The following is a 22800-nucleotide window of genomic DNA, read 5'->3' as shown; positions in this document are numbered from 1 at the left end:
TTGGTGAAATTTAGTTCTGGCGTGTTGCAGTGGTTCAGTTTGGCCACAGGGAGGCAGCATCAACTTGCAGACTGACTGCTTTTACTTTATTTCAATAAAATAAAATAACAATAACAATGATTCTTTATTTAAGCACTGCAAACATGACTTAAGGTTGTCAACATTTGTAGCATAAAACTGAAGAAGACAAAAATAAAAAAAAATGTATAAGAAAAATAAGATCAATGGCTTAAATTAACTAAAATTGCAGGTAAACTATATTTTAACACAAAGTATTCCTCATGCTGCTTGTTAGTCTCCATTTAACACGTCTACCTGTTTGCTGCCTGTTTGATCTGCATTGGAGTGTAAAGGTGTGAGCTGAGTTTTACCAGTTAATATATCCATTTTTAATTTGGTGAACATTAAATAAGTGAGAAACTAAAATATTATTACAGCTTCTAATATATCAGGTTCACTCTGTAGCCCAATGAGTGTCTCAAGACGACTAATAAACATTTAGTAATACTAAAATGATTACAGTTAGCAGTTAGTCTGTGTATGCGGGATGCGATATTTTACCTGTTAAGATCTGAAATGTCTCCAAAGTCTCCACACATCCTTTTTTAATTATTAAAACTTGATGCTTATATTTCTCAAAATAATCCCAGCTCTTCAATATTGCTCAACATTGATTTAGTTATATTCATAAGTGAGTAGCAGTAATCTTCAGTTATGTTTCAAATGGATAAAATCTCTGTTAAGTGGAAAAGGAAGTGGCAAAATAGGTAATAATAATGATAAAAAAACAAAAAACAAACAAACAAAAAAAAAACATAATTTTGAATAAATCATAGTGTGTGGTAGGGGCATTTTTTCTTTTACAAATGTCAATTGAAACATTTATTAAGTGAAACTGAATGGAACTTGACCAGAAAGATAGGGGCGGGGCGTGTTCCTGAGTGGGCGTGGCCGAGAGCCATTTGATCGACAGATATCATCCACCAATCACCGCGACCGTCTCCACTGCTCCTGTCGCATCTTCGTGTTTCCTAGGATAGCGACGGAATTTCTAAGTGACTTGCATTCATTCTCCACAACCTTTACCCAAAGTTATCCATAACCAACTAATGCCCTAAACCCAACATCGAACGCTGACTGAGTGGTTCTCCAATGCATCAGTAATGTATGAAATATTCCTGCAATTGAGTAACCTTTGACCAGTGTAAAAAATAATAAATACATAAATAAAATAATTTTAAAAACTCTAACTAAAAAAAAAAAAAAAAAAAAAAAAATGGGGATAAAAAGCTCCAGGAAACCCAGCAGGAAAACAACATAAAATCAAACTTAAACATTTACTTACATTTTTTTTTTTTTTTAAATTAAATTTAAATTGAACCGTCACAGCAGAGGCTAACCTTTTTAGGAAGTTCATATATCTTTCTCTTTATTATAATTTAATTCTTTTCTTGAGAATTTGAGCAAGTGTACCTGATCCAGTTTCCCCTTGGGGATCAATGGAGTATTTCTGATTCTGACTCTGAAATAATAATAATAATAATAATAATAATAATAATAATAATTGTTATTATTATTATTATTATTAATAATAATAATAATAATAACTAATTTAAAACAATGAAGTGAATTGGTAAAAAAAAAAAATATATTAAAATCTCACAGGAAATACAAAAAGTAACCGAGACGTTACAACGGGTTTAGTATTTACCCTTTTGTATGTCGCAATGAGAAACTTTATCATTATGATGTGAAATTATGTTGTTATAACGAAGGGAGAAACGCACTACAAAATAAAAGTCGCTCATATGCGGTCGCTATCCTAGGAAACGTATTCAGGCGGTGTGTCGTCACTTCCGCTCCTGCACCGGCCAGCGGAGTGATCTGTCAGCAGGCAGCGGCCGGGGGACGACGCTCCGCAGGTTGTGAAGCGTCTCCCTCCACACCTTGCGGTGTGATCTGTGTTAGCTCCGGCCTGAGCGCCGCTCGGACGCCCGCACGGCCCGCAGCACCTGGCCGACACCTGCCCAACACCTGTCCAGCACCTGCACAACACCTGTCCCGACGAGGTGGGTAGCTGCGACACACACACACCTGAGGCTGCGCGCCCAAAACACAACAACAAAGTTTGTGAGAGGCGACGCTTCGGACATTTTGGAGGAACACAAGTCAAAATAAAACACACGAGCAACAAGTCCGAGCTGCAGCACGAGTGTGTGTGTGTGTGTGTGTGTGTGTGTGTGTGTGTGTGTGTGTGTGCGCGCGCGTGCGTGCGCGCTTAGCCGTGTTTAGGAACATAGCGTTCACCCTAGCGGTGGCAGCGTGTGTGTGTGTGTGTGTGTGTGTGTGTGTGTGTGTGTGTGATGGGTGGGTACATGCAGTGTTGTGAGTTCCCATACTGACATAAACGAAAATACACAATAATAACAAAAACACACATGTCCTGCAAAATAGAAAAAAGTGGAGATATTTGTTTATAAATTGGTCAAAAGTCATTTTATGATGCAATAAACACCCATTTAAGTCAGATTCAGGGTCAGTAATCCATATGAGAGCTTTGAGTTGATGTAGTGTGTTAATTATAGCGCTGACGTCACTGCAGGTGTGTGTGTGTGTGTGTGTGTGTGTGTGTGTGTGTGTGTGTGTGTGTGTGTTTGGGGTGGTCCTACACATTTGTATTCAGTCTCAGATCAGGATAGTTTCTATTAAATCTCTTTATTCTGGCAAAGAGTTGGTTATTATTTCCTGACTGTGACACTGATGTAGGAAATACACACTGGAGGAAGTTTGTAGTTGTTTTTGAGTGGTCCTGTCTGTCTGCCTGTCTGTCTGTCTGCCTGTCTGTCTGTCTGCCTGCCTGCCTGTCTGTCTGTCTGTGTGAGACACCCAGTATGTCAGCATGTTGTCAGCAGCACTGTAGAGGCAGGAAGTAGGTCCATTGTCCAAAACGTATTTCAAATTAAAGTCAAGCGTGGCTGACAAAGCATTATGGGGCCATTTAAAGTGTGTATTTTAAATCCTGTGAACTCACAGGTCCAGGATTCCTGTGCTGTCGCCACACGAGGTGCAACGAAATCCTAATGGAGCATTCACACATAACAACCGGTTAAAAATGGAGTTCAAACTACCTAAAATATAAAAAAATATAAATGTAATTAAATTATTAAATTCAAGGACTATTTAAGGTGCCAAATGTGTAAGTAAAAATATATAAAATTTTAAAAAATGAACGTAAAATGTGTTTTCTGTATAAAAAGATCTTAAAAATATCATAAAAATACAGGGTTTTTGCAGTGATTTGGGGATTGCAGTGGCCCTGTGTACAGTGGTGGAATATATACATACAAATGATAAAAATACATTGTGGACAGTTATGGTAGGCATATTTTGTTACAGCTGAAACAAAACAAAACAAACTATATATATATATATATATATATATATATATATATATAGTTTGTTTTGTTATATATATATATATATATATATATATATATATACATATATAGCATTTCAGCACAGATCCTGCAGCCCCTGGCCAGTTGTTTTTTTGTTTGTTTGTTTGTTTTCAATATATTTTTCCCGCCACAGAATCTCTGCCTTTGAGATGTTTTGTGGTTTCAGTGTCAAAACTTAAACTCTGAGTCTCTGGTTGACGTGCCAGGAGTGTGTGACGTGTTGTGGGGGTCTGACTCTGCTCTGGGAGGGGCGAGGCATTTACAGTAACCCTCACCCACTCACACACACGCACACACACACACACACACACACACACACACACCTCCACCCGCCCCCCACACACACACTCGGAGCGGCAGGCCTTTATGAGGCGTCTGGCCTCAGATCAGTGTGTGTCCTGTGCCGGCTGGCTGCTTTGTTTTGCTGGGACCAGGTTTCATTTGAGCCACATGGACTCAGTGTCAGTCTGAGCTCCTCTTCACCTCCTCCTCTTCACCTCCTCCTCCTCCTCCTCCTGCAGCCCACACTTCCTGTCCGGACCACCAGCATTTACAAGACTTTTTCTTTTCTTTTTCTCTTTTTTTCTGGTCTAATCTGAGTCTTGTAAAATGTCTCTCACTGTGGCTGGTAAGTTTCCATCTGTGTTGCTGAAGCTGACAGTTTTCGTTCAGGACTTTGTGACTTGAAGGATGTTCAGGATTATTTCTCCTCCTCCGAGTGTTAATGAGACGTTTCTGCTTCACGCGGCTCCTCTCTCTGCTGTGTCTTTGAGTGTTTTCAGCTCATCTGGATGTCTAGTTTAGGTTCTCTGACTTTTAGAATAACCTGTTTGTGTCATTACATGTAAATGTGTGTTTTGTTGAAAAGTGACACATTTGGAGCTGATTAATCTGCTGATTATTGATCTAATTAGACAATAAAGGTGAAAAATAAAGCCAAACTGTGATGGGAAGTGCGCAGTATTACGGAATTAAGGAAGACAATCTTAGCGGACGATTCTGTCGATTAACTAAAAGATTAGTCGACTCATCTTCTCATCACTAATAAATTTTAAAGTTTCTCGGAACCTGCATTATGTGGTTTGACTGATACGGTTTTTACGATACTATATTTTTACACTGAATTTGCTGATAGCCGGTATTTTACAGCAATTTTTCTTGTCTAAAATTATGAATGAGTATTTTCATCACATTAAATTCAAAGTATTAAGTATTTAACCCAGATTTGAGTTCTTTTAAAGGTGGTAGGGCCTCTCAAACAGCATGTAGATCATCATTATTAAATATCATATGAAGAAAAACAGACACGACTGATGGACTGTATTCATAAAGGAGGCAGTTTGTCCTTTAGATGTTTTTAACGAGTGTTTGTGCAGCAGGACAGACGACAGGACCTTCTAACTGCAGGAGATACTTGTTCATTGTGAGCAGAGACACTAACCTGGTTGAGCTTCACCTCCTCCGTGTGTGTGTGTGTGTGTCTCTGTGTTCAGATCTGAGGGCCGGAGCCATGACCGAGTTCCAGGAGAAGCTCCGCGAGCAGCATGAGAAGTCCATGCACCAAGAGCTGGAGACGCTGCTGTCCACGGGCAGCCCCGCCAGCACCGAGGTGAGAGAGAGAGAGAGAGAGAGAGAGAGAGAGAGAGAGAGAGAGAGAGAGAGAGAGAGAGGGAGAGAGAGGGAGAGAGAGGGAGAGAGGGAGGGAGAGAGGGAGGGGGAGAGAGAGACCTGCAGGTTGGCTGAGTGCTGAGCTGAATCTGTGTGTCCTGCAGGGTTGGATGATAAACTGAAATACGACATATCGCGACACAGAAATGTGACAATATGTATCGCATCAACTCCATTTTATCTAATGAGACTAGGGTTACTAAGGGGCGGAAAATTTCTGGTAAATTTTCGGAAACATTCCGGAAACTTTCCATGGGAAGTTCAGCTGGGGAATTTGGGAAATTTTATTTTGTCATAAGCAGACATGCGTGCGAACTAATGACATTTTTGACTTTGACCTATTTTGAGTAGATTTTTTTTTCTCCATTCTTCAAGATTGACGGTGGATAAATGAATAGAAATAGGCTCAATGAATAGATGAACACTCCTCAGTCAGCAGCTGAATCAAACTATAACCTGCATTCTTATATGAAAACTGTATTTCTAAGAAAACTGGTTAGCAGAAGGCAGAACCAGCATCACATGTCCCTTTTCCACCAGAAAAAACCTGGTGCTAGTTCGGAGCTGGTGCTAGAGCCGGTGCTTAACTGGTGCCAACGAAGAACCGGGTTGTTTTTCCACCGGTCAAGAGCAAAGTGGAGCCAATTCAGAGCCACGTCATGACGTCTTCGGAAAACGTGATGACGGGTGCGCGAGACGCTCGCTCAGAATCACAATAACCATCATGAATGAATGAATGAATGATACTTTATTAATCCATTGCAGGAAATTACATTGTCACGGCAGCTTCATCACTTCAACACACATAAAACTGCACACTCATACTATACAGTGGCTGCAGCGTCTCTGTCTCTGTCCGCCCGTCCTGTCCTGAAGCCGGTGAGACTGATCAGTGAGTCGGGGATGATGTTCGTGAGCCGCGTCTCAGTCAAGCATATAACGCTGCTTTCCCGATACAGTTTCTGGCCCTGGGTGGAGCAGGATCTGGATTTATTAGCGATGCAAATACTGCTTGTGTCTTTACAAGCCTACATTTCAATACAGAGGCGAAAAACACAATTATTGCCGGCTACCTGTCGGATTCGCGATCGGAACGAATGACAGCGATGTTTAGTTATAAAACGGGTGCTTCTCATCCTTAAATGTAATTTGCTGAGCCGCGTTCCATGCCGTTGTAAAATCAGTATAACCCGCGGCTTCTCGGGGATTATTGTTTATGTTTATAGCGTTCGCAGTTCCTGTTTTGTTTTGTAACCCTGCCCACCAATGACGCGGTGGGCCGCGTCATCGGTTCTTTCTCTGGCTCCTGTTTAGCCCCTGCTCGGAGTCGGTGCTTGCCTAGCACCAGTTTGGAACCAGTTTGGCACCAGTTTGGCCCCAGCTCGGGCGGTGGAAAACCAAAAAACTGGTGCTAAGTCAGGCACCGGCTCCGAACCAGCCCTGGTGGAAAAGGGGTAACAGTGGAATTCGCTGGCTGATAGAAAGCCTCTTAAATAGCTACTAAACACATTTTGACTTATTTTTTCCAGTTTAACTTTAATACCATAGGTCAAATATATTTACCTCAGTCATATCATTAAAACCCTCCTTGACTGGATGTCGTTTGTGGGCTCAGATGGAGGCCGAGTCGTGTGGAAATTCAACTGAATTTGTATTAAATCTGTTTGTTTTAACCAGGATTATGCTGCAAGATGGTTTTTCTTCAACTACATTAAGTTCCCGCTTACAAGCCAACATGCAATTTTGCAACTTTCCGGATTATTCCTGTAAATTCCTGTTAATTCTCATATATTGCCATTAATTCCCATGGAAAGTTTCCAACCCTAAATGAGATGAGTCGCCCCTCACATTTTAAACTACACTGTTTGACCTTTGGAATGACAGCTCCTCTTAAAAACTGTTTTATACACAAGACAGTGCCATCAGCAGAAAGCCTGCACTGTCAGATTGTGATGTTTTTGAACTTGTCACGCTGTACTGTGGTTCTTTTGAATGTCTTGATTATCGAGAGACAAGCCTGTCCTCTGTTGACTGAGCGATCAGCCAATACGGTCAATAGCCACATATTTAACTGGGCGTAGTGATTGTTGGAAATTATTTTATTTTATTAGTATTTTTTAATCTTTAAATTGTGGTTAAATTCAGTTTCAGCGGGCATTCTTAAGTGTGAAGATTGCTTCTGTGAAACCTGCACATAATTAAATAAAATATCCTCACATGTACACGATGCACTCTGCACGTAACAGCAGGTCCACTGGGCCACTGCGGCTTTTACATATATGATACAAATAACCAAGTACATTGTTGATCCAACCTGCTGGAATTAGTGCAGGATCTACAAATAAAAATATATACATCACTCACTGTGTATTTTAGTGTACATTTGTGCATCAGTACCCATGATTAGTTTTATTTTTTTATTTCTCTGACAGCAGGTTCTGACGTCTGTCTTTGTGTTGCAGATCTCCAGAAAGGACTTTGATGGTTTCAAGAAGCTCTTCCACAGATTCCTGCAGGTCAAAGGTCCTTCTGTCGACTGGGCCAAGATCAGCCGGCCGCCAGAGGACTCAGTGAGTACACACCGCGACGTGCCAACACACCACCACGATACACCAACACAACACCATGACACACCAACACACCACCACGACATATCAACACACAAAACACCACCACAACACACCAACACACCACCACGACACACCACCACAACATATCAACACACCAAACACCACCACAACACACCAAACACCACCACAACACACCAACACACCACCACACCACCACAACACACCAACACACCACCACAATACACCAACACGACATATCAACACACAAAACACCAACACAACACACCAACACAACATATCAACACACAAAACACCAACACAACACCACGACACGCCAACACACCACCACAACACACCACCACAACATATCAACACACCAACACACCACCACAACACACCAACACACCACCACAACACACCAACACAACACCACGACACACCACCACGACATATCAGCACACCACCACGACACACCGACACACCACCACAACGCACCAACACACCAACACACCACCACGACATATCAACACACCAACACACCACCACAACACACCAACACACCACCACAACATACCAACACACCGCCATGACACGCCAACACAACACACCAACACACCACCATGACATATCAGCACACCAACACACCACACCAACATACCACGACAGCACACCAACACACCACCACAACACACCAACACAACACACCAACACACCACCACGACACACCACCACAACACACCAACACACCACCATGACATATCAGCACACCACCACAACACACCAACACACCACGACAGCACACCAACACACCACCACAACACACCAACACAACACACCAACACACCACCACGACACACCACCACAACACACCACCACGACACACCAACACACCACCACAACACACCACCATGGCACACCATCACAACACACCAACACACCACCACAACACACCAACACAACACACCAACACACCACCACAACACACCATCACAACACACCAACACACCATCACAACACACCAACACACCACCACGACACACCAACGTACCAACACACCACCACGACACACCAACACACAAACACACCACCACGACACACCAACACACCAACACACCACCACAACACAACAACACACCAACACACCACCACAACACACCAACACACCAACACACCACCACGACACACCAACAAACCACCACAACACACCAACACACCACCACAACATACCAACACACCACCATGACACACCATCACAACACACCAACACACCACCACGACACACCACCATGACATATCAGCACACCAACACACCATACCAACACACCACCATAACACACCAACACACCACCATAACACACCAACACACCACCACAGCACACCAACACACCAACACACCATGCCCAACATACCACCACAGCACACCAACACACCACCATAACACAACAACACATCACCATAACATACAAACACACCACCACAACACCATAAAACACCAAACCCCACAATACACAATCAGACATCACAACACACCACCATAACACTGACAAATACAGCACAGCACAACACAACACAGGGCCAAACACCACAGCCTTCTTGTTTGGTAGTAGCTGTTACATCATTGTTTAGCATTATGAATGATTGTGTTATGATGTAACATTTATTTGTGTGGACCTGTAGAGGAGTAGTTGTCACCTTGGTAGTGACTAATTGGGATTTAAATAAATAAATAAATAAACACACCACCAAACGCCATTAAAGTAAGTTTTTCTGTTTTACCAGCAAACTACAATTTCAAAACAGGACCTACAAAACTTGGTCACCAGGCAAAGTGACAGATCGTAGTTTTAGCTCTGCAAACATTTTCCCCAGAGGCAGAGCTGCTCTGAGGGAAGGAAGAATCTCACTGAAGAACAACCCGTTAACTGTTTAACACCAGAGGAATAACAAATGGGGATTGTTAAAGTTCCCGCCCCCAGCAGCTGTCAGTCAACTTGATGATGTTATTTGTCATCCCAACATCACTGAAAAGAAGCTATTTTAATGGGGGGAAATAGAGGGGATTTGGACTTGAACACATGTATTTACAGATACAGGCTGATGATGTGATGACAGTGTGTATAAAGTTATATACTTAGTTATTTTAATTGTTTTAAAAGTTGCATATTGCGCCTTTAAAGTGATCAGAGTTCCTCTTTAACAACAGTAGTACTACAGGATGGGACTGAGCATCAGAACCAGGCTGAGGTAATCTGATCCGAGGACAGGGAACAGCCAGGCTGAAGCCAGCTATTTATCAGCAGGGTGACATTTCACTATCACCCAACACATACACACACACACACACACACACACACACACACACACACACACACACACGTCCTCCTTCCGTCCCTGAGGCTCCCAGAATACGTGGCTGACAGAAGGTTAGGCCTAAGAATAGCCTGACCGCCGCAGCATTCGAAAGTCTGATGTGAGGGGGCCAGGGGTGACATTTGTCTCCTATGGGACCCTGGAACATTATGGGGACCCCACACACACACACACACACACACACACACACACACACATACACACACACCCCACCCGCCCCCCACTTTCCATCCGCTGTCGATTGTGAGCTTCAAAGTCCGCCGGGGTTTATGTGTGTTTGATTTTGTGGGTTGTGGTTACAGTCTTGAAGGTTGGATGGAGAATGTGAAACACTATATACACCCAGAATTAACCCGTGACACACACACACACACACACACACACACACACACACACTCACACAGATGCTCTAATGTGATTGGTTTAATAGGAAGCGTACGCACAGACCTGAACAAGATACGAGATGAAGTAAATGAAAGCGACGAGCACGCTCCCGTGTTTGAGCGGCGCAGGAGGAAGCAGTGAAGTGTGAAGCAGCTCCACATGTTCCAGCTCCTCCTCTGTAAAAGTGACACCGCAGAGGTCAAGCCGGTCAGGACGCTGTTTGTCAAGCTCAACTGCAACCAACTCCATTTCTTTTGAATGTAGTTCCCTGAAATTCATCCGCCACTAGTTGAAAAAAAAAAAAAAAAGAGAACATATCAGTCCTCATCAGTTTAGTTTTCAGATTCAGTTTTCTCAGCTCAGATGAAGCTGTTTGAAACACATTCAGGGATTTTAGAAAAGCAAATCAACAAAGATTCAGTGCAACAGCTATGAATGTTAAATTTTTAGTAGTAATAGTGGAGAACCACAACTTTTTGGGTGGAGAGTCAGCGTATGAATGGGTGAATGTGAAGCAGATTCACCCATTCAACCCATCAATTCACTAACAAAGAAAAAAGTAAAGAAAAAAAAAAAGAATTGCGATACTTAAGTGAAGTGATTTTTTTTCCCATATCCACTGCTGGAAAAAGAGACACTCCCTTCCTTAAAATCCTGATTAATTAACTAATTAAAATGAAAAGCCAAATGGAGCCAATTGACAGCTGTCTTCTTTCTACAACCCACAACTGTCGGAGTTTCAAAATCAGAAAGAGTAGTTATAATTTTACTAATTTCAAATTGACTTTGACAGTCCATTTACCATATGACTTTTATCAGCTGTCATTAGTTTCTTATACCTGTGCTAAGCAGGTGCACTGTAATCCCTGGTGTTTGTGTGTCTCTCTTCCTTGAAGCATAAACACTAAAACACCATCTCTCTGAGTGGGCTTCTAATTTCAGTTTCATCTTCATCTTATTTCTTCATAAGAGTGTGATTAAATAATAATCACACTCAGTTCACTGCAGTTTGAGTCAGGCGGAGCCACAGAAAATCAGTGTTTGACTCCTCTTATGCAGCTGTTTCGTTTTCATCATGAGCACAGCTGATTCCAGTTTCTGCAGCTTAAATACAGTCTTTGCTTGCATTAATCTTCATTAAGTTGCATTTTGTTTCATAAGAAAAGATTTCAGTCAGTTATGGAGTAAATGTTGATCCCCGGTGAGTTTTCCTGTCACGTCAGCAGTTCTGGTTCAGTTTGCTGCTGTGGCTTGTTTTGATGCTGATCCGGGTTGACACAGACGGGTTATTGATGGTTTGCTGCTGTTTGCCGTCTGATGTAACACTGACCTGCCAGTTCATTCACTTCGTGTCACTGAAACAGCGGCCAGCGCAAAGTTCAGCGGCATGTTTGCTGGTTTCCAAATCCCACAGGTCACTTCCACACAGCTGTGCAGGTGAAACGCAGAGAGCAGAGCTTCATATCAAACTCATGTAACCTCAAATCATACAACGGGTTGTCACATCTGACTGAGCTTTCTGTGGCAGGAGCCGCTTAACCTCAGTTTGTGCAGTGTATATCCATTTTGGAGGAAAAACACCCATTAAATTTAATACATCTAGAGGATCCAGCCTATAATGGTATTTTGTCAACCAGGGCTTGTATTGTCTGTCATCCTTCAGAAATCAATCTTAACTCAAAATCTGAGAAGACCACAAACCCAATGTCAATTTGAAGCAGATTAGTAGATTAGATTTTGAAAGTCCAACACTTGTGGACTGTAGAAAGAAGACAGCTTTCAATTGACTCCATTTGGCTTTTCACATCCGGGTAATTTTATGTTAATCAGGATTTTAAGAAAGCCAGTGTCTCTTTTTCCAGCAGTGGATATGGGAAAAAAATCGCTTCACTTAAGTATCGCAATTCTTTTTTAAAACTTTTTTCTTCATTAGTGAATCAATTTAAAGTAAAGATAGTGGTATCATATGAAATTAAATGGCCTAAGGAATGACAGAGGGACAAACTGGCATTTCCAGCGGGGTCCCTTGACCTCTGACCTCCAGATGTGAATGAAAATGGGTTCTCTGGGCAGCCACGGCTCTCCCCTTTGCAGACACGCCCACCTTCTGCTAATCCCATGCAGTGTGGGCCACTGTATGAAATGACCTACAGTGACCTCTAGGATTATCACAGCCTCAGCAGACTTTAGATCCACAACCTAGAGGATTATTCAAAAAACATACATCACAATAAATCGTATTATCGAATTGCAATACTTAAGAATGGCAATAGATGTTGAATCTGCGCCCGGCGGCAGCAACTTGTTGATGTTGGAAGGCCGAGTGCTGTCTGAGCTCAAGTATGACTGTGACGCAATGTGTTAAGGTCTTGAAAGCAGCACACACACACTCACACACACACACACACACACACACACACACACAGTCCATAAATACAGCTGTACTTTTTGTCCTGTGTGTCAGACATCTGTCAGGCCTTTAATCTTGTGCTGTCGAGGCTGTAAAGGCCACAGAGTCCGTCTGCCTCCACTCTGAGCACACTTTTACACTTTACACTTTACACTTTTACACTTTACACTTTTACACTTTCACACTTTCACACTTTACACTTTCACACTTTTACACTTTACACTTTCACACTACACTTTTACACTTTACACTTTACACTTTACACTTTCACACTTTACACTTTACACTTTTACACTTTACACTTTTACACTTTTACACTTTTACATTTTACACTTTACACTTTTACATTTTACACTTTTACACTTTACACTTTTACACTTTACACTTTTACACACAAGTTTTGGTTTATTTGTTAACTCACCTGTTTACAGCAGAATCATTCACATCTTCCAGCAGATTGTTTGCTCTGGGGCTAAGACTTTGGCCTATGTGATGTTTGTTTGATACTAGCTCCATGCTAACACTTCAACACACTGCTGAGTGATAGTGCCATGCTAAATAGATGTTTTTTTATGTATTTATCAGCTATTTATCATCTGTTTATACTGTAAATTTGCACATTGCCCACATCTATGCACATTGTATACATCGATGCACACTGTTTTTTTTTTTTTGTTTTTTTTGCTTATTGTTTTTTGCACATTGGGTACTTAGATCTTTAGATCTCGAGTGTCATCTTTTGTTCTTTATTCTTTATTTTTTTTAATTTTTTTTATTTATTTAATCTTGTACTCTGTGGATACTACTGAAAACTGTGAATTTCCTTCGGGATGAATAAAGTATCTATCTATCTATCTATCTATCTATCTAACGCTTTAGCATACACCGCTGCTGTGTTTACAGTGCTCGGAAAAGAGGATCACTTTGCTTCAAGTTCTACTTAGTAAAACTAAATTTTAGTACATATATGTAGATATGCTTCGTACATGTTGTGAAAATATGCTGTAAGAACTTACTAGCAGGTTTTACTTGTAAATATTACTCGATTGTAGCTCCATGCTAACAGTTTAGCATACATGATGAGTCATAGTAGCTCCATGCTAACACTTAAGCATACATTATGTTGAGTCATCTAGCTGCTCTATGCTAACACTTAAGTAAACCATGTTGAGTGATGATAGCTCCTTGCTAACACCTAAGCATGCATTAGGTTGAATCATCTTGTAGCTCTGCGCTAACACTTTAGCATACATAATGAGTCATAGTAGCTGCTAACACTTATACTGTGTTGAGTGATCGTAGCTCCTTACTAGCACTTTAGCATACAATATTTGGTGTGAAAGTAGCTCCGTGCTAACACTTTAGCGTACATGATGAGTCATGGTCGCTCCATGATAACACTGAAGATGCACTATGTTAAGTGACTGTCGCTCCATGCTAACATTTTAGCATACATTATGTTGAGTCATCTAGCAGCTCTATGCTAACACTTAAATCATCAATCATCTTGTAGCTCTGTGCTAACACTTTAGCATACATGAGTCATAGTAGCTCTGTGCTAACACTTACACTGTGTTGAGTGATAGTAGCCCCATGCTGAGAGTTTTGGTACACTGTTAGCTCATTTCCACTATAAAGAGCTGTGCCGTGAAGGGCTGTGCCAGGCTGAGTCCAGCACGGCCCTGTTTGGCCTTGGTGTGTTTCCATTGCTTATGGTACCAGCGGGTCGGCGTCATAGAATTAGAGAGGTGCGCTCGTTGCCATGGAGTTGTTATAGTAACAAGAGGAGCTGTCAGTTGTTAGCCTACATTAGCTTTTTGCCACTTTTTTTAATGGACAAAATCTTGTTTGAATAAAAAACCCACCGGTCAGCGTCAGGCGGGTCGGCCACAGCACTGGTCGGCGGGTCGGCCGCGGCTTGACGCCGACCGGTGCTGCGGCCGACCCGCCTGACGCTGACCGGTGCCGCGGCCGACCCGCCTGATGCCATCATCATCATCTTCACAGATGCTCTGCCATCTGTGCTTAGTGGTCACATTTCCATTTCCATTTGTAAGAAAAATGTAAACTAGGCTACACAACAGAAAAACCCAACAAGCAAATCAATTTCTTCCATAATCTCTCCAGAAACTAATATACTATTAGTTTCTGGAGAGATTATGGAAGAAATTGTACAATATATAATGTTTGTAATTAGTAATAGCCTACTGGCTGAAGGTTTAATGGTTGACACTTGTCACTTGTCAGTTTGTAGCAGCCTGGTTAACTGACATTCTAACGGACCAATCACAAAGGAGATCATATTTAGGCCCGCCTCCGCGGCCCCGTTCTAACCGGGCCAGCACCAGATGTCAAACCGGGCTGAAATCTTTCACGGTTGGTTCCCGGAAACAAGCGGGCTGGTGTAGTAGGAATGAATGCGGAACTGTGAATTTCAAGGCACGGCGCGGCACGGCACTATAGTGGAAAAACGCTATAAATTGATAGTAGCTCAATCCTAACACTTAATCATACATTACGTTGCGTGATCGTAGCTCGATGCCAACACTTTAGCATACATTATTTTGATTGAAAGTAGCTCCACACTAACACTTGAGCATACATGATGAGTCATTGTTGCTTCATGCTAACACTTATACTGTGTTGCGTGATTGTAGCTCCATGCTAACACTTTAGCGACACTATTTTGGGTGAAAGTAGCTCCACGCTAACACTTGAGCATGAACTATGTTGAGTGACAGCAGGCTCCCTGCTAGGTTGACCAGGTAACTTGTTGGTGAACAACCTATGACCTGTTTTAACCGGCTGCCCCTCCAGCCTGCAGAGGTAATCAGTGACAGACTGGACTTGTCTCTGTTTGAGTTGAAAGCGAGCGTCTCCCCAGGCGACCTCGACCGGCCGGTGGAGCCGCCGGCCTCACCTAAAACAAACTGAGCCGTGTTTACCTGCAGCCTGACACCTGCCTTGACCTCCGTGTGTTCTGCTGACCTGCAGAACACACACACACACACACACACACACACATACATACACACACAGCTTTATTTTACCTTAACATGTACTTCAATTTTCTGACTATTTGCCTCATTATTCATTTTGGTTTCCATTTACTGTCTCTTATCCAGTTCAGCTGTGTTTTGTTTCACACATGAATCAAATGTGGCTCATTGAATCCACAAGAGTCTCAGCTTTCCAGTCAAAGCAACTGATGCAGCTCCAAGACTGTTTAGGCCCCAGTCTGCACAAACACACCATTTTACAACAGGCCACAAGAACACATGTGGACTGCAGGCTTTGGGGCCCAAACTGCATGGGATTAGCAGAAGGTGGGCGTGTCTGCAAAGGGGAGAGCCGTGGCTGCCCAGAGAACCCATTTTCATTCACACATCTGGAGGTCAGAGGTCAAGGGACAGTGTTCATGATGTTCACGCTGTGTGTTGGTGCCCCGTTAACCCCGTGTGTCCCGTGTCCCGTCAGATCCAGCCCTATGAGAAGATCCGGGCGAAGGGCCTCCCTGCCAGCATCTCGGCCAGCCTCAACAAGCTGGTGGTGGTGAAGCTGAACGGCGGCCTGGGCACCAGCATGGGCTGCAAGGGCCCCAAGAGTCTGATCAGCGTCCGCAACGAGAACACCTTCCTGGACCTGACCGTGCAGCAGATCGAGGTACACACACACACCAAGCAGCGGTACCGTTAAAGGACAGGTCCGCGTATTTTCTGCAGCCTGGGCCTGGTTTTCCCATTGTTTGGTTGGTTTTGCCTGAAATTTCATCACCCACTTCCCTGCAGAGTGTGTTTAGCTCCAACACGGCGCTCTGCTGGGATCCAGCTCTCTCTGATTGAAGGCTTCCAGCTGCTGCAACACAATGCTCATCCAAGTCAATCTAATATATTTGAACCTGATATTTAAAAAATCAGTGTTGTCAATATATAGGAGAACCTCAGTGGACAGTATCTGTGGAAATGCGGTTTGTAATAATGACAGCAGGTGATTTTACAGCAAAACAAACTGTCAGATTTACTGTTCATGTAGTTTGTGTAAAAATAAAGCAGAATGTTTCAGGTTTAATGCAGAACTGCTTGTCTCTGTCTCTCTCTCTCTTTCCCTGTCTGTCTCTCTGTCTGTCTCTCTCTCAGCATCTGAACAAGACGTACGACACAAACGTGGCGCTCGTCCTCATGAACTCCTTCAACACAGACGAAGACACCAAGAAGATCCTGCAGAAATACACACACCACCGCGTCAAGATCCACACCTTCAACCAGAGCAGGTGCGCACAAAAAAATCAAGTTTACGTTGAAGTTCCTATGAGTTGTGCAGAAATTCATTTGGATAAAATTCAGATGATGTGAGTCTGGCAGAACAAATCATCGTCACAGGTTTTGTGAAGGCTGAAATGATCAGGAGAGTCACTGGTTTGCAAAAAATAAGTTCTCATTTTCATCTTTATTTTCTTTATTTTCAACTAGTTGTTTTTGTTATTTATCAAAAGTACGAAATATTTACTCATTCTAGCTCCACAAGTATAAAGTTTTCCTTGCTTCTCTTTTTAGCATTTGTTGTTATTTTTGATAATTTGTAGACTGAATAATTAATCAAAAAAACTAAACAATAATCAACAGTGAAAATAATCATTAGTTAGTAATAATGATAATAATAATAATAATAATAATAATAATCATGAGTTGCTTTACATTTCACTGCAGTCAGAAAAATTTGGTTTGAATTAATATGAAATCAATGAAATTATAAGAAATAGAAAAGAAATAAGAAATATAAAAATCTGTGCATTAGAAATTGCAAAAAAGTATGTGCATTATGTATAAATATGTGCATTAATCCTAAAAATATTACAATAAATGCAGAAATAAGAAATTGAGCGTCTGTCTTCATGCACCGTGTATGAGTTACTGAGCAGATGTGTGAGTTGAGGTGTGCGGGACGGGACTCGTGTTTCCTCCCTCAGGTATCCGAGGATCAACAAGGAGTCTCTGCTGCCCATTGCCAACGACCTGGGGATGAGCGGGGAGAACAGCGAGGCCTGGTACCCGCCCGGCCACGGGGACATCTACGCCAGCTTCGCCAACTCGGGCCTGCTGGACCAGCTCATCGCCGAGGGCAAGGAGTACATCTTCGTGTCCAACATCGACAACCTGGGCGCCACCGTCGACCTGTCCATCCTCAACCACCTGATGAGCCAGCCGGCCGACCGCCGCTGCGAGTTCATCATGGAGGTCACCGACAAAACCCGCGCCGACGTCAAGGTCCGTCTGCGGCCGCTTTTAGTCCACGTGGAATAAAAAAAACTAACCTGCTACCAAAACTAGACCTCCAACTAAATATAAACTTAATTAACACTTAACCATTTTAAAGAAAATAAATACTGAAGAAAATATACTGAAAGTGAAATAAAAATTATGACAACTCACTAATCAGCTACATAATAAAATGATACATAATTAAAAGTATAAAGAATGAGCAGGGACGCCCTGATACATGATTCACGATACTTTGGCATTGTGTAATTATTTTGATTTTTTCTTTTTTGTAAGTATTCAATATTGTGCAATTTTGGACAAAGTTACATTTTTTTAATTTTACAATTACTGTAATTAATTTAAGTTTAAGAAATGAAATTTAAAAAAAATACATAAATAATTGACTTAAGTAAAAAAGTAAAAGAAAGTTAAAAGAAAAATTTAACCAATAATAAGGATGTCACCTACTATGTAAATATGTTTTCTGTATATTTTGATGCAGCAAATATATTGTAATTTAATTTAATTGTACTTTAATTGTAACATAATTTTTTTAATTATATAAATACTAATATATTTATTTATTTATTTATTTTCCACTTAATTTGATTCAGTTTGATCCAACTATTGATTCTGGGTCAGCATGGCAAAACAAAAATCATCAGACAAAACTGAATGGATCTTTAAAAAATGCTGATCTATAATATTGGGCTCAAACGATTAGTTGAGTAAACGATTGACTGAAAATTAATCAGTCATGTTTTCTGGAGCTGATTAATCGTTTTAGTCATTTGTCAAGTAAAAATTCCCTAAAATCCAGTGTCTTATTCCAGCTCCTCTGAGATCCCTGAGATTACCTTCCCTTTCTCCGTTCATATCTTTATAAAATTAATATTTGGCGTTTTTTGGCTGCTAGTCAGACTGAGGAAGATTTTTGAAGACACGACTTTGAGCTCTGATCACTTCCCATCAGACTTGGGCTTTATTTTTCACACATTATATTATTACTGTATGATGTAAAGGGCCAGTGTTCCCCGTGTCTCAGGGCGGTACGCTGATCCAGTACGAGAACCACCTGCGGTTGCTGGAGATCGCTCAGGTGCCCAAGGCTCACGTCGACGAGTTCAAGTCCGTCACCAAGTTCAAGATCTTCAACACCAACAACCTGTGGATCTCGCTGCCGGCCATCAAGAGGCTGCAGGAGAAGAACTCCATGGACCTGGAGATCATCGTCAACCCCAAGGTCAGAGCGGCTCCAGGCCCTAAGCTCCAGGCCCTGAGCTCTGGCCTGACGCTTGGCGGCCAATGTCTCAGGCAGGGTCAGATAGTACATGTGGAATAGTATTAAATTGTACATGTGAAATGGTATTAAATAGTACATGTGAAATAGTGTAAAACAGTACACATAGTACATGTAAAATATTGTCAAATAGTTCACATGGTACATTTGAAATAGTATCAAATAGTACATGTGAAACGTGTCAATAGTACACATGGTACATGTGAAATAGTATGAACCTTTAAGCTTCTTGTAATAATTTATAAAATGTGCCAAAAAGGGAAAATAGAAATCATCATCTGGTGCTGTAGTTTATCAGCATGTTTACACTCGTTTGTAGTTGTTTTTATTTTAATTAATGTATTTATTTTGGTGCACTTTTTATGGTTATTTGTTTTTGAGTTTTTTTTTTTTTTAAATAATATAATAATGTCAAGTAAACAGTTAATTCAAAGCATGGTTAGTGTTAAATTTACTGTAAATGAATGCCAACTCTATGATACCTGAGCCGTAAGGCTCAGTGTGGGTCGGCTCACGGCGGGACGTCCCGGCTCGGTTCAGTCTGAGTGTCTGTCTCTGCAGACTCTGGACGGCGGCCTGAACGTCATCCAGCTGGAGACGGCGGTGGGCGCCGCCATCAAGAGCTTCGACAACGCCATGGGCATCAATGTGCCACGCAGCCGCTTCCTGCCGGTCAAGACGTCGTCCGACCTGCTGCTGGTCATGTCCAACCTGTACACCCTGGACGCCGGCTCGCTCACCATGAGCAAGAAGAGGGAGTTCCCCACCACGCCGCACGTCAAGCTGGGCAGCTCCTTCACCAAGGTGGGCGGAGACAGACAAACTGGAATTTCTCTTCTGAGAAATTTGGCTGAATTATCTCTGAAACCCTTTGAATCCTGAGCAACCTGAGGAAACTCGAGGTGTGATGATGGAAGGAGTCTGCACGTACTTCCTGATGCTGGTTTGTTGGTCAAGTTGATTTGAGACAAAATGAAATAAGCGACAGAGCAAAACATCGACCAACAGACGTTTTTCTACCGTCGCACGATACACATTGTCATATCCCACAGCCCTAGTTTCTCGCTTATTTTGGAGTCATTTACAGTTGAGTTGCTCACCGCCTTCACCCGTGTCTTTGAAAAACAAAATCAAATGAATCTGCTCAGGTTTCAAACGGTGGTGGGAAATGTGAGAAAACACCTTTACAAAATAAATGTCAGTCGAGCTACAGCTCCATGAACCAGGTTTGGAGGTTTCAGACTTTCCAGACTTTTTTTTTTTTTTTTTTGACTTGCTCAGGATCTGTTGAACATTAATAATCCTTTTTTTTTTTTTTTTTTACATTCATTTGTTGCTTTTTATTGTTTGTGTTTTTAGTTCATATGAAGCACTTTGAATCTCCTGCTGCATGAAATGTTCTCAAGAAAGAAACTGGCTGGACTTTTTTTTTTTTTTTAACAGAGTGAGATCTCTGCTTCCTCTGCCAGTGACTTTATAAAACCTTCTCCAGCTGCTGATGTGTGTGTGTGTGTGTGTGTGTGTGTGTGTGTGTGTGTGTGTGTGTGTGTGTGTGTGTGTGTGTGTGTGTGTGTGTGTGTGTGTGTGTGTGTGTGTGTGTGTGTGCATGCGCAGGTCCAGGACTTCCTGACGAGGTTTGAGAACATCCCCGACATGCTGGAGCTCGACCACCTCACCGTGTCCGGAGACGTCACCTTCGGCAAGAACGTCACACTGAAGGTACGACCGCTGCAGCAGAGACTGTGGTGACGTAAAGACGCCGCGACATGGACTCTTACTTTGTTGAAATGATGTATTTCCTGTTGAAACAGGAAGTTTGGGGCGGGACACGGTGCAGGGAAGGATCATTCACAAACGCAAACCAACAGGATGTCAGTTTGGGAGAGAAACACTTTTATTTTGAAGGGACAGGTGGATGAGAGAGGATGTTTAAAGATTTGTGAAGGTTTAATGGTTGAAGTTTTAGTGCAGGATGATGATGTCACTGTTTAAGATGCTCTGTTTGACAGGACGTGGAGGTCATGTGACGTCATTTCATGGGGACTTTAAGAAACCATTAATGTGATAACAATGTACACCGTATAACATAATAATCCAGTTAAGGTGATAAAATTCCTGCAAACATAATAAAAGATACCTGCCATTCGTTTAATGCGTTTTCACCGTTAATGTAACAATTATTACATTAATAGGAAACTCGAACATTTCAGTTTTCAAAAATATCTGAACTTATATCAACATCTCATCATTGAAAAGGGTTTAAATCGTTTAAAGAAAACAAACTATAAATAAATGTGTTTCTCTCTCTCTCTATATGTGTGTGTGTGTGTGTGTGTATACATGTGTATATACATACATAAATACATACATATCTATATACACAGAGAGCCAGCGAGAGATATGAAAGTACTGTCATTTGTTTGACGTGACTTTTTTTAAAAAAATAAATATACAAACTTCCTATCCCATAAATACTGGGATGAATTACATAATTACATTAACAGGAAGATTGAAATGTCCAGTTTTGAAAAATGTAATAATTAAACTGATATCTAACTATCAGTCAAAATCCAACAGAAAACTTTGATCCGTTCCCAGGTGTGTATGGAGCTGTGCAACTCCAGTATAATATCCATTAATATGATAATTATTACGTTAACAGGAAAAATATATAACATTAATGGTAGTTATCTTTTATTACATTAACTGGATTATTATGTCAGTGCACATTATTATGACATCAGTGGTTTATTATGTCAGTGGGAAGTTTTTAAATGGACGGGACTCGAGGCCTCGTCCAGTTTGCAGACATTTAACTTCACAAACTCCCTCAGGGTTCACTAAATAAAAAAAAAACAAAAACACACGTTTAGTTTCCTAAAACAAATGGGAACCGGGTCTTGTTGTTGTTGATATTATCATAATCTTCTTTGTTGGTGTTGGTTTCTGTGGTTAAAGTGTTATTTTTGGATTAGGTGGTGAGGTGGAGGTGAACTGAGAGATATAAATATTAGTAATACAGATATGAACAGGCTGTGTGTCGTCCTCCAGGGGACGGTGATCATCATCGCCAACCACGGCGACAGGATCGACATTCCCGCCGGCGCCGTGCTGGAGAACAAGATCGTCTCAGGAAACCTGCGTATCCTCGACCACTGAGGCCTTCTGGGAAAAACAGAGAAGCCATTTGCACCTTTGAGAGACTTGAGGAGGACGCCGCCTGCCCCCCGCCGGCCGGCAGGACTGTTACAGGGGAGGCGGCGGCGGCGGCGCTCGCTCCCCTCCGAGTTTCCCTCCGGTCGCTCCGGAGGCTCCTGCTGTTACGGCGCCGCGGCCTCCCGCCGTGTCGCTTCAATAAAAGTGCAATATGGGTTTTCCTGCA

At 41.9% G+C, this 22800-nt stretch overlaps 1 protein-coding gene across 1 annotated transcript; it reads left to right on the top strand.

The window, feature by feature from the left end:
- Positions 1–1857: 1857 nt before the first annotated feature.
- Positions 1858–22800, top strand: LOC115368091 (UTP--glucose-1-phosphate uridylyltransferase-like). The gene is made up of 10 exons (XM_030064082.1): positions 1858–2069; positions 4952–5067; positions 7589–7696; positions 16338–16523; positions 16997–17130; positions 17827–18124; positions 19164–19361; positions 19980–20222; positions 21033–21137; positions 22470–22800. The coding sequence occupies exons 2-10, from the start codon at positions 4969–4971 to the stop codon at positions 22575–22577; spliced, it is 1479 nt and encodes a 492-aa protein (XP_029919942.1). The 5' UTR covers positions 1858–2069; positions 4952–4968; the 3' UTR covers positions 22578–22800.

This window comes from Myripristis murdjan, chromosome 1 (genome assembly GCF_902150065.1).
Source record: "Myripristis murdjan chromosome 1, fMyrMur1.1, whole genome shotgun sequence".
Taxonomy (NCBI): Eukaryota; Metazoa; Chordata; class Actinopteri; order Holocentriformes; family Holocentridae; genus Myripristis; species Myripristis murdjan.
Note: the sequence above shows the minus strand (reverse complement) of the source record. Positions and strands in the feature narration are given on the sequence as shown.